The sequence below is a fragment of the Poeciliopsis prolifica genome, unplaced genomic scaffold (assembly GCF_027474105.1).
Source record: "Poeciliopsis prolifica strain line A6 unplaced genomic scaffold, Auburn_PproV2 SCAFFOLD026, whole genome shotgun sequence".
In the NCBI taxonomy this organism is placed as follows: Eukaryota; Metazoa; Chordata; class Actinopteri; order Cyprinodontiformes; family Poeciliidae; genus Poeciliopsis; species Poeciliopsis prolifica.
Genome location: NW_026562401.1, coordinates 3,985,811 through 3,997,884, shown reverse-complemented (window position 1 = coordinate 3,997,884; position 12,074 = coordinate 3,985,811). Strand labels below are relative to the sequence as shown.

The window sequence follows — 12,074 nt, the reverse complement described above, 5'->3', positions numbered from 1 at the left end:
TTTTTTTTTTAGAAAAACAAAATGTAGAAAAAAAATGAATGGTGGTAAACAATTTCGGCGCCGTAAAACATTTCTGTTGGCTTTGAAAGCACCTTAAACCTTGACCTTTCTATTCCATTTAAGATCAAATAATAAACTATATTTTACACAATATGTACAAGAACGTAATCACATTTCATGATGAAGCAATTAAAAACAATCACAACCAGGAGCACATTTATAGTAGTTGACTTTTATTAATAAAGAATAGGGTCTGTAAAGGCCTTACAATGGCAGATGCAAAACAATAAAAGTGTAACAAATATGACAATTTTTTTGCAAATAAAAATCTGGTTTTCAAGAGCTCTGGTCTGTAAGCAGAAAACAAAGCTGCCATGATTAACACCTGCAGTGGGAATGAGTTTCAGCATTTGAAAAACTGCATGAGCTCGGAGACAGTCACGTCTGATGAAGCTAATGTGCGGTAAGGTTCAGGCACTTCAGATAAAAGGCAAGCCCAATTCAATCAATTCAGTGCGAGAGGCATGCATGCTCTGCTGTTTCCTCATCTCTCACATCCCGTCCTTTTACTTACGAACACCCATCCTTCCTCCATCTCTTCCCTCAGCTTCTCAGATTGCACTTCTGGATCTCTGCTTGATGTTGTCTACATTCCTCATCCAGCTGGTAAATCAAGGATTGTTTGACAAATGGCTTGTTTAGATCCCATTTGTGGGATTCATTATTATAGAGAGATATTTAAAAAATTCTCTAGAGGAGGAAAACAGGACGTCATCAGGAGCTTTAACATTTAATGACACACTCTTGTTGACTGTTAAATGGAGCAGATGACTTGTCCTGTCATCTACTTTTCAGGGAGTAAACAATGCCAACTTGGGAATCCTTAATAGTTATACAATGTATTTGCATGACACATTTATAGAAAACAAAATGTCAGAATGTCAAGAATTTCCTAGTTATCTCTGGGACTTCAATGACAAATTTAAGACATTTTTCCTCCTCACGTTGGAATGATTACAACCCACATTTTAAAACAAGAACAGGAGACCTCATATATATATATGAATGTAAACTTTTCCCATGATTCTTGTTCTTAGAAATTATGAAATTTTTGGGGTGTTTTTTTTCCACCCCGTCCCCCAAAAAATGAATGATTTCAATAAATCGCTGAAAGTCAAATGTACAGCCATTTATAAGCATTATTTATATATTTATGTAAAATCTGACCAAAAACTAAACCAATAACTAAAGACATTTCTATTCTAATCATCTGCTCCAACATTTAAAATACCTAAACATATTTGACTGGAATTTGGGCACTTGGACCTTAACATAAAATGGTAGAAAATCATTTTAAAAAGTCTTTGATCTGAAATGTTTTAATTTTCAGGAAATATAAACTCCTGAAAGCTGCTACAGCATGTGCTCAGATGAATAAATGATAATATTACAACAGTGCCAGTGCAGGAATTATAATGAGTGTGGAAATAAGCTACCAAGAATTAGATTGGACACATGGAACATGTTGAGTTCAGGCATTTGGACACTTTCAGCATGTTTTTGAGGCAACAATCACAAAAACAAAATGTCTCGGAATAATAAATTAATCTGGGCACGCTAAAATTCTTGTGGACTAAACAACAGTTTGGATATAAAAACAGACAAACTCTCAGCACTTGAACGTATTGGACCAGTTTTGGCCAGCAGATGGAGACAGAAAGCCTTTGCATTTTTCCACGGTGCTCTTAAACGTCTGTGGCATATATATGTCACTTCTAGAGAATGGCACACTTTGAGGGCGGTTTCTCTGTACTGCTGGTGATTTTCACCTCTTTTCCCGCTGAACCCTGTTCACCAACGACAAAAGGGGCAAAATGTCACAAACACGTTCTCTTACTTATTCTTAGGAAATACATTTATAAACAACAACAAGAAAGAACGGACATACCGGCTTCTTGGTGGATTTATGCAGTATGTCTCGTGCCAAAGCTAGAAAAGACTGCATCGCAGACGAATTGGATCACAGAAGCAGAGAAAATAAGATTGAACCTTTGTAGCACATTAACAGCATTTACACAGAACAAGCCCAAAGGTTCAGTGAGGTGTCCAGTTATGGTGGATTCATTGTGGCTCACCTCTTCCACATTAATGCTGGACTTTGCACTGGTCTCGAAGAACCTGATGCCGTGACTCTTTGCCAGCTGTCAACATTGGAGTAAAGAATATGACTCACAACCTGAAACATCCTGGTTCTTATCTAAAGCAACTTTAAAGCCGTTAGACAAGCTTGGTCAACAGTTCTTTACGTACATCGTGCTTGACATGTTTAGTCTGGTCCAATTTTTTTTTTTTTTTGTACAAAATACTGAAAATGTATCATCTTATGCGTGTTGCTTTGAGTCACATACAATCCCAACAACAAACAAATGCTTTAAGAGTTGAAATACACATACAAACCAACTGACAAACATCAAAATTTATGTAGTAGACATTCATTATATAGTGACATCAGTTTCTTCACCTGCTCTCCCGTCTCTTTGGACACTTTCCGTTTTGGCTCAATGTCGCATTTATTTCCTATAAGCATCTGACTGACCCCAGCAGATGCATTCTGTGAAACAGGGGATGCGGTTATCGGATTAGAAGAGGTCAGCTGAAAATAAACAATTAATCACAACAACATGGCAATAAAAAAATTAAAAAAAAAGCGAGAATGATGTGATTTAACATCAGATTATCTGCTGCAGAGTAAACTCAGAGCATGCTCAGTTCTCCTGTTAAATGCCAGCTGTAAAGTTATTCTTTTTATGAAATACAAATGTATCATTTTAATCCAAACAAGCAACAGCGTTGGTTGTTGTAACCAATACCTTTTATTGCAACTTCATAAATCAGCATGACTTGTTCCCTAACTGTTTGGACAATCTTTTGTTTGGCTCCAGTATTAAATTTTGTGGTGAGGGTGGAGGAAAGAGTCTCTTCTGATAGTACAGTACGCACAGTGCATTGTTGTGTAAGTAAATGCCACTCAGACCTATAAATCTTCTTGAGGTTTACAAAGCAAGACTTTTGATTTTGATTTTCTTGAATTTTAATTAAGAAGACTTTGCGTCGTCTTCTCAGTTTAAGTCAACCCCCGTCCCAGTTACAGTCACCTTTTCACTTATTTTGAAAAAAACTATTAACTTTCAAGTGCACTGTGATAACTGCTCAGAGAAGCTACTTTAAGTTGACTATTGTGACAAGATTTGAAGCTTCAGGCCAAAATTTGCAAACAAGTATCTGGTTTACCAAACAAATTAAAGAGATAGTTCAGTTTTTTTTTTTTTTTTTTGGAAGATTGTTTTTGTTTTTGTGTTTTAAGCAGTGAACATTTTGTCTGGAATAACTCTCCTTCAAATTTCACAGAGTGTGAAAAAAATTCTAAGTTATAAAAATATATTTGCCAGGCATTGTAGCTTACACTGAAATGTTTATCACACATATGTACTGTATAGTATGTAGTTCGTCTGGCTGGATATTGTTCAATATATGCTTGGTTTTTGTGCACGCTTTAAATAAGATGGTCATTGTTACCGCCTACAGATCCACCATTTCTTCTATGTAAAGAGTCTTTAGTGTAAATTTGGAGGCAGCAAAAAAAGACTAAAACATTATTTTAGAATAAACTGCTATACAATTTTTGGAACTAGACTTTAACATGCAAAAGTTTGGTTTATTTTGGCCTCACTGTTATATTAAGTCAGACTATGTTTTAAGTATCATCTTTAACTGTAACTTTCTACTTGCAACATGCTGATGAATTCCCACTCTAAATTTTGTAATGAAAAATACAGGAATTATTACCCTAAATTTATAGTAACAGAGTTTTTCTGTGCAGAAATTAAAACGTTGTTTTCAATGAAGCTGGTTTGTGGTGAATTTACTTCCTTATTCTTTACTGCAATTTGGCCATGAATTAGAAACTTACATGCCATAAAAAAGAAGTTAATAATGCACAGTGTACTTTTCTCTGTAGTTTTAAAGGTTTTGAAAGTCTGTTTTCCTGTAATAATAAATTTGTTGGAATCAGAATAATTTCTGATAATAAAAAGTTATGAAGGAGCAACAGTTACAACATCTAGTCTCATGGAAATGGAAACAGCCTCACTTCCTTGATGCTCTTCATCCAGTTTTGGATGTTTTCAAAGGATTTCTCATCAGTGATGTCGTAAACCAAGATGATGCCCTGGCAGAAGAGTGACATTTCAAGTGTTTAACCACAACATACAAAATGAGCACAAAGAGAAGACGTGCAGCACGTTATCAAGCTGCAGCTTCTATAGGTGTGCGGTCCTCACCATGGCTCCCCTGTAGTAGGCAGTAGTGATGGTCTTGAACCTCTCCTGTCCTGCTGTGTCCCTGCACCAATTAATCGAAGCATTTCAAGTCAGAAACATACATGTGCAGGACTCATAAAAATATATATTTTTTAAAAAGTTGCATTCAAAGTGAGTCGTACATCTTAACAATGTATATTTTTATTGACTTCAACACATCGCAAAACAAATAAACACCTGAGTGACACCTCTTACCAGACCTGTAGTTTCACTTTCTTTCCATCCACTTCAATTGTTTTTACTTTAAAGTCAATGCCTGGGGGATAAAGGAAAAGAGGACAGGAAAAGGCAAAATGAGCAATATACCCCTGATAGCGAGTCAAACATGCACACACTGCACACAATATTGGTCATTTCCACCGTGTGCACTCCCATCCACAAGCAAGCATGAATTGTTCTTTTCCTTTGAGGATGGACAAGCTGACAGACAGCAGGGAGGGGGCTGTCCAGCACTAAACTCTGCATGCCAGAAATCCAGCAGCTCTTTCGGGAATGCAGCGATGGTAAAAGAGATAGGAATGAGGGTGGGTGGACCTTCAGAGACAGCAGTGAGATCAGAAAAGGGAGAGATAGAGGGGAAAAAGGAGGCTGCTCATTAAGTAAGAACATGAAAAAAAAGTAGTTCCACAGAATAAACACTGGAATTCATTTTAGGTTTCTATATAAAAGTAATATTTAACTAACTAGTTCCATTAAAGGACATCATAAGTTTCATTAAAGCTATCAGAAAGTTCTTTATCCTTTTAAATTAAAGTTAAATGAAAATATCTGGTCGGTTCCATGAAGGTTACATCAGAGTTAAGTTCCCTAGAAGTTTAATGAAAATGCCTAATGAGCACCATTAAATTTCCATATAAAAAACCCCCAACAACATGACAAGTCCTTTTAAAGTTTAGGTTGGTTCTATGACAGTTCTGTGAAGTACCTGGTAAAATCCATGAAGGATTTTACCAGGTATTTGTTAAGTTCATTGTCAGTACCTGGTAAGGTCTATGGATATTCAACAAAGTTCCTGCTAAGGAAGGTTTGTTCCAACTTACCAAGTCATGAAAGTGACTTGGTAAGTTGTCAATGCTCACTTAACTCTATATGATGATTCAATGCAAGTACCTGATGAGTTCATTGAAAGTCCTATTAAGGTTTCAGGTATGTTTCATACAACCACCAAGTAGGTTTCACTACAGTTCAATAAAACCAACTGGTAAGTTCTGTGAAAATTCAATGACAGTACCTAGCAAGTTTCATGGATGTTACAGATTACATGGTAAACTACTTGTGTTCCAGATTCCAGAAAAAGTACTGGGTATGTTCCATGAGGGTACCGAGCAAGTTCTATGCAATACAGCTCAAGGAAAGTTCAATTAAAGTGCCAAATAACAGACAGAACCTGCAGAGTTGAAAGAAGTTTTATGAATGCAGCTGGTATATTTCAAGGTTCCAGGAAGGTTCCATTGAACCCTGAGCAAGTTCTGGAAAGTAACACATGCAGGTCCTGAAAAGTGAGCTCTAAGCTCAGATATGGGATGCAACATGGAGTGGTATAAAAAAAAAAGGAAGAAAAAAAAAAACTGAAGAAAAGAAGAAGAAAATATGAGAAAGAAAATAGAGACTAGTTGAGACATGAAAAGTAGTCTGAGAAACCCGTTTGCACAGTGTTCGGAATCAAACAACGGATCATGAAATGTCAGCAAACATTTATTCAGCTCATAACTCAAGTTTCAGAGCGCTGGCGCAGATAGGCTGCAGTTAAGTAAACATTATTCTCACGTACCGATGGTGGAGATGTATGTGGAGTTGAAATTGTCCTCAGCAAAACGGATGATGAGGCACGTTTTACCCACTCCGCTGTCCCCGATCAACAGCAGTTTAAAGAGGAAATCGTATTTTTTCGCCATGTCTGAAGCCCAGATAGAAGGAAGAAAAGGAGGAGGAGGTTTAAGGAGTCTCTAAAAAAAAGTTTAAAAACGTCCTTTTTTGTTGTTGTTCTTTGAGTTTTGCCAATCGTTTTTCCCCTCCCAGCCTGTTCACCGGTAAATTCCGATCCCCCCCTCAGTGCCTCGGTGCTTAGTTTGGACCGGGCGACGCAACAAACTCCATCCAAAGTTTACAACGCAGGTTTAAGCTCGAACCTTCATCGCCTGCGCTCTCAAAACTCCATTCTTCTGCACTAAAAGTATCAAAAATCCTGCCGTTTACAAACACACTGGAAACTCTGCGTGGTTTTCAGGCTGTTGGGGGGGAGAAGAAAACTCGGCCCAAATTCCACTTTGGCTGGGAGAATTACGTAGAGTGGGAGTGATTTATGGGAGTGACCAACTTTCACTGGCCGGACGGTAGATGGCGCCACTTGAATAGAACTTCTGTTTGTTCCTGGAATAACAAGGCAGATAATGACAACGTTACAAGTTTCACACTGCGAGGTTTTCCAGTCAAAGATAAACCATTAGAAACATGAAATTGTTTCGCAAAAAAAAATATTTTTTTAACATTGCGAGGAATGGTGATAAAATATGTCCAATTGTCCACTGACAACATTTGTACCGTGTCCTAATTTTTTTCATGAGAGTTTGCTGCTCGGGTCTGACAGCAAAACTTCAATGTAGGACTCACAAATGATTTAGGCTATTACATGGACAGCAGCAGGTTAACATGTTGAGAAAGTTTCAAGAAAGACTTTTCCCAGAGAGAGTCATAGAGAATGTATGACAACAAAAATAAATGAACTAATACAAAAAGGAAAAACAAACTTAAAAGGCTTGTAGGCAGAAACATCATATCCAAGTACTTAATCCTATTTTCCTGAAGACAAGAAAATACTTATTCTGCAGAAAGACATTTTTCCAGGGCTCATAAAACTTGTTCTATACAGTCTTTATATTCACTGGAATTAAACATCTGAAGTCCTCAATAACACAGCGCCCCCTGCAGGTAACAAGAACCGACTCGCTTTCTGCTGAAACCTTGTTGTGAATTATATTTATTTTACTAAATGAAATAAATCAAGAATGATAAAGAATAATAATTTTTTCTTTTCTACTTAATACTATAAATTGCTTATTGTTTAATTTTTTTCTGTCGCTTCTTTTTCGGGAAAATCTTACTAGATAGTAAAAAAAAAAAAAAAAAAAAAAAAAAAACTTTCGTAACATAGACTATTATTAACATTAATGTTCCCAATTTTCTATACCTGTTTGACGTAATAAATAAATAAATAAATAAAATGTTAGGTTGACTGTAATCATGTTCTCTTTTTCCTCCCATCAGCCAGCAGCTTCCGGTACGTGACCAACGTGAGTTTTTCTCTTTTCCTCTCAGCAGAGAGAAACACGCAGACATGCCCGTAAGTAAAAAATACGGTTTGTAAAGTTATTTTCACGATACAAAGAGCCGTCTTACCGTGTAGGAAGACGGCGCTGGGGTTGACATTTGTGCTTTTTCGTGATTTGGTTGGTTGTTTCGTGTTGCTTTAATGTAAATGTGGAAACGTGAAGCGAGGCAATATGGCGAGAACACGTGTCGGAGGGAGAAACAACACGATGGGTTAAAACACGTCTAAAACTCTAATCCAATGCGTTTTAACTCAAATTTAGGCAGAAAAGGGTTAAACTGGTTCTGTGGTTTAATACGAAAGCCCCATCATGGTTTGTTTGGTCACATATATATATTTAAAAAAAACATGTTTTTACATTTTAGAAATAAAAACTGAGATAGCTATAGGTTTATTTTTATTCAAAGTTATTTACTGCTGTAACCTTTATTTATTTCTGCTTTACTTCTCTCATGGTTCCTTAAAGTGAAACCTATATTCTGGTCACAGTCTTTGCCTTTGTGTAATCATGTTATGAAAGCTATTTCCTGTACTTTTCAACTTGTTATCAAATCATTTAAGAAATATCAGGATTGCTGTTGCTTTGTAAGTAATTTCTGGTGTGAATTTTTAACAATTTCTCCTGTCTTTTTCCCAGCTTGCAAAAGATTTGTTGCACCCCACTCCTGAGGAGGAAAAGAGGAGACACAAGAAGAAACGGCTTGTGCAGAGTCCCAACTCCTACTTCATGGATGTCAAATGTCCAGGTGTGCATCAATCTGTTGTCTAAAATAAATGTATTTAATAATACAAATACATTTTGCCTTTATGTGTTGCCCTTTCTCTGAACCTGTAGTGATCGGGGTGTCAAAAAAGGCAGAAAGTGACTTTTGCGGTTGTTTACGAACGAGATTTCACTTGACTCGTTTGCACAAACAGCTGCATGGACACTAGTAGTCAGCCATTACCTTCTTTCTGTTATGTGTTTCTTAGTGGTTTTACTTTTCGTGCATTTTGCAGGTTGCTACAAGATCACCACAGTATTCAGCCACGCTCAGACGGTAGTGCTTTGTGTCGGCTGCTCCACAGTTCTTTGCCAGCCGACGGGAGGAAAAGCTCGCCTGACAGAAGGTAGAGAAACCACCAGAAGCTCTGCTTCTGGGAAATCCCCTTCATGTTACAGTCAACTTATTTGAGACTCACAGAAAATGACAGTTTTAAGTGTAGCAAGGTATTTATTTCAGTTTGATCGAATCACTTGCACTTGTTTATTTAACTTGTCACAGGTTGTTTCTGAAATCCTTGAGTGCTGTGTGTTCACAACAAAGCAGATTTTGTTCTCGCATGTGCTTCATGCGAATATTACTCTTGAGTTCACTCTCAGTGATGAGCGGTATTGATCATAAACTTGACTCTGGTTGCAATATTTATTATAATGGCGATGAAAGTATTTTTTTAAGTCGTGACGTTTCCAGTAAGGAAGTTTTACTCGTTTTCGTAACTCACATTTCACTCCATTAACTTTAAATGCTGTGATTTAACACCGTGATCTCATGTCTCGGGTTGCTTAAAATCAACCTTTTGACTTCCAAGTTAAGAATTTACTTGAATAATACGCTATGTGTATTAAGTAATGTGTATAATCCGAAGCTCAAACAGTTATTTCTCTAATCACGTAACCCATGAGAGGATTTAAAAAGCAAACACTAACAGCATCTGCTACACAGACTCATCCCTCATCTTGCTTCTTTGCCTTTCTTTTGTTTGCCTGAGATGCAAAGTAAAATTGTGACATTTTCCAATGAATAAGTTATCTCTAACCCGTCCGCTGTGTTCAGTTGGATTTATACATAGTTAGTGAACTCCTGTTATGAATGAAGAGACTCTTGAGGGCAATTGGCTGCACTGGATTTGTATGAATGGGCAAAACAGTAAAAGTAGGAAAATACCAGGGATTTATGTCTCACTTTTTAGATTTTTATTAGAAAAATTAAGATTATCCGCCTCCATTTTTCAGGATGTGTTGTGGTTAACTTTTCCACCTTTGCCTTTGTGTTGCCCTTTCATGATGTTCTCCGTGAACAGGGTGTCTAACGAGGCAAACAGTAACTGTTGGTGCTTGGTGTGAGGAATTTATCACTATTGATCCATTTCTGCACAATCAACTGCAAGCACAAACAAATTACTCCTGTTTTCATTCTGCTGTAGCTTTGAGCTCACCACTGGATAGTTTAATTTGTGAGGGGGAAAAAAGAGCGGATTAACTGCTGCGTGACTCTTGAGCCAGCAGAAGAAGTTTATTTAGTGAATGAGCCGAGCCGAAGGTCGAGGTTTGTTTTTATTGACGCTCTCTCCCGCGCTATCATGCGTTCTGCTGCCCTGGTAACTAACAGCCTCTTTCTGATCTGCATGGGTGCAGCCTCAACCTTTGACAGCAGAGTCATACTTGTTTTGCAGTTTTTCAGTCCATGAAAAGCAGATCATTACAGCCAGTACCTGTTACAACTCACTTTGACTGGGTTTTATATATATTTTTTGCACACTTCTTTTGTCCTTATGTAACTATGGCTCTTTGTTTCAAACTGAAATGGATTATTTGACTAATTTCCTCCCCTTTCCGTTTCATCCAGGATGCTCTTTCAGGAGAAAACAGCACTAGTGTTACCAAACCTGGTTGCACTGGTGAGAAGGAGAACTTGATGGACGTCAGGTTGACGCTGCTAAAGATGCAACGTGGGAAAAAGGAAAGGAGACAACGGGAATAAATCATGTTAAACCGTTTGTGTAAAAGAAGTAATGGGCCCAGCTGGAATCCCTCAAACACCTAATATCTTCTAATTGTTCTCTCTAAATAAACCTGGGATTCATAAGTTGAAATAATTTCACGTTTGTCATCCAGTTTACTGCTTTTCATCCTTTGACGGGTCTTGATCCCACTGTCAGCTTACATGATGAGAGATGCTGTTAATTTGTAGTTCTGGGTCTGAATTTATCGCTTTAAGCCACACATTCATGGGAAATTGATCTTAATGATACTGGGCTACCTAACAAAATGGATTCCCGCAGATCTTGTTCGAAAACACTAAAGCTGTTTTGAAGAAGTGGAGAGTCTGCAGATGACGCAACAGATTATCTTTGCTGCAGTTTTATGTAAAGGCCTCGAGAAATACCGGCATTAATATCTCAATGCTGCCATCACTCTTGAGGGGTTGATAATGGGGAAAGCCTTGCTTTGTGAAATGCAGCGCCCCGAGGTGATATGTTAAATAAAACCGAGGAATGTAGTTGTACTTTTGAGCCTTCAACTTCCTGTGGAAATTAAGGGAATTGAGTTCAGCAGGAATGTGAATATTTGAAGCACCTTTCTGTTAAGGTTTGGGGGGAATTATTCAATGATAAGTTCATTGTTGCCTATGCTTATTTGTTTGTGTTTTGTGGACACAACTTGTTAATAAAATCATGGGAAAGGTGACTGGTGTTCTTTATTGAGTGAATAACAGGATTTGTATCCAATACATTTGTCAACATCCTCTCATCTTTTGCCTGATTGCCCATCTAACAAATTGCTATAAAGTACATTTAATAGTCAGAAGGACTAGATAAGTACAGGTGCATCAGCTATTCAAAAAGCTAATTTATTTCAGTAATTCAATTAAAAAGAGGAAACTACAGTATGCAGATTTATTATACTTTGTGGCATTTCAAGCATGTCGTTATTTGTGGATTTTAACTCATATAAGATCAAAAATAAGGATTTTTAAACAGATTTTACCTCCACAATCACTGAAATGCTTTCTTTGTGGATACCCGTGAGACGCTGTGAGGTCTGAGCACACCGTCATCACATTACAGGAGGCCTGATCTGGTCTTCGCTGACACCAGGCGGCCTGCAGGCATGGCAGCGTCTCCTGGACATGGGAGAACAGCTGTGAAAGGAGAGGAAGCTGACCCCAGACAGTATCAGATGGAGAGTGCAGCTGAAGCAGCTGGCCCAACCTTCCTGAGAAGAGACTCAACATCTGTATCCAGCTGCCGGCGATAAAAGGCAGAGGGGACAAAATAATGAGATCTTCTCAAAGCACAGATTAAAAGAAGATGGTGATGGTGCTGAGTACATATGTCTGTCACCAGAGGGCGATAAACTGTAGCGATTGCATGAAGCGCAGAAGACAAATAGGCCAAATAAACATAGAATTGCTTTGGTTTGTTCTCATTAAGTTTGAAATGAATGTCCTTTTTTTTTTTGCATTATTGTTGAATAAAATATTTATTGATATTACAATTTAACCCTGAATGTAATTTTTTGTTGGTGACATTTATAAATGTTGTATTCTGTTTTCTGGTCGTTCAGCAGAGCAAGCTGGTGGTGATAATCTGAAGTCAAGTGT

General features: G+C 37.6%; 2 protein-coding genes and 1 non-coding gene across 3 annotated transcripts; 2 read left to right on the top strand and 1 right to left on the bottom strand.

Moving 5' to 3' along the window:
- Window positions 1–212: 212 nt before the first annotated feature.
- Window positions 213–6,651, bottom strand: rab13 (RAB13, member RAS oncogene family). The gene is made up of 8 exons (XM_055048044.1): window positions 6,151–6,651; window positions 4,575–4,635; window positions 4,341–4,401; window positions 4,151–4,228; window positions 2,522–2,611; window positions 2,136–2,201; window positions 1,949–1,999; window positions 213–1,847 (listed from the first exon to the last, which is right to left on the bottom strand). Exons 1-8 carry the CDS (start codon window positions 6,272–6,274, stop codon window positions 1,776–1,778), a joined length of 603 nt encoding a protein of 200 aa, XP_054904019.1. The 5' UTR covers window positions 6,275–6,651; the 3' UTR covers window positions 213–1,775.
- Window positions 6,652–7,626: 975 nt separating this feature from the next.
- Window positions 7,627–11,158, top strand: rps27.2 (ribosomal protein S27, isoform 2). The gene is made up of 4 exons (XM_055048193.1): window positions 7,627–7,719; window positions 8,345–8,453; window positions 8,707–8,817; window positions 10,317–11,158. Exons 1-4 carry the CDS (start codon window positions 7,714–7,716, stop codon window positions 10,343–10,345), a joined length of 255 nt encoding a protein of 84 aa, XP_054904168.1. The 5' UTR covers window positions 7,627–7,713; the 3' UTR covers window positions 10,346–11,158.
- Window positions 8,508–8,639, top strand: LOC129371577 (small nucleolar RNA SNORA13). The gene has a single exon (XR_008607166.1). It is a non-coding gene; the product is annotated as a small nucleolar RNA SNORA13 (small nucleolar RNA).
- Window positions 11,159–12,074: the final 916 nt, after the last annotated feature.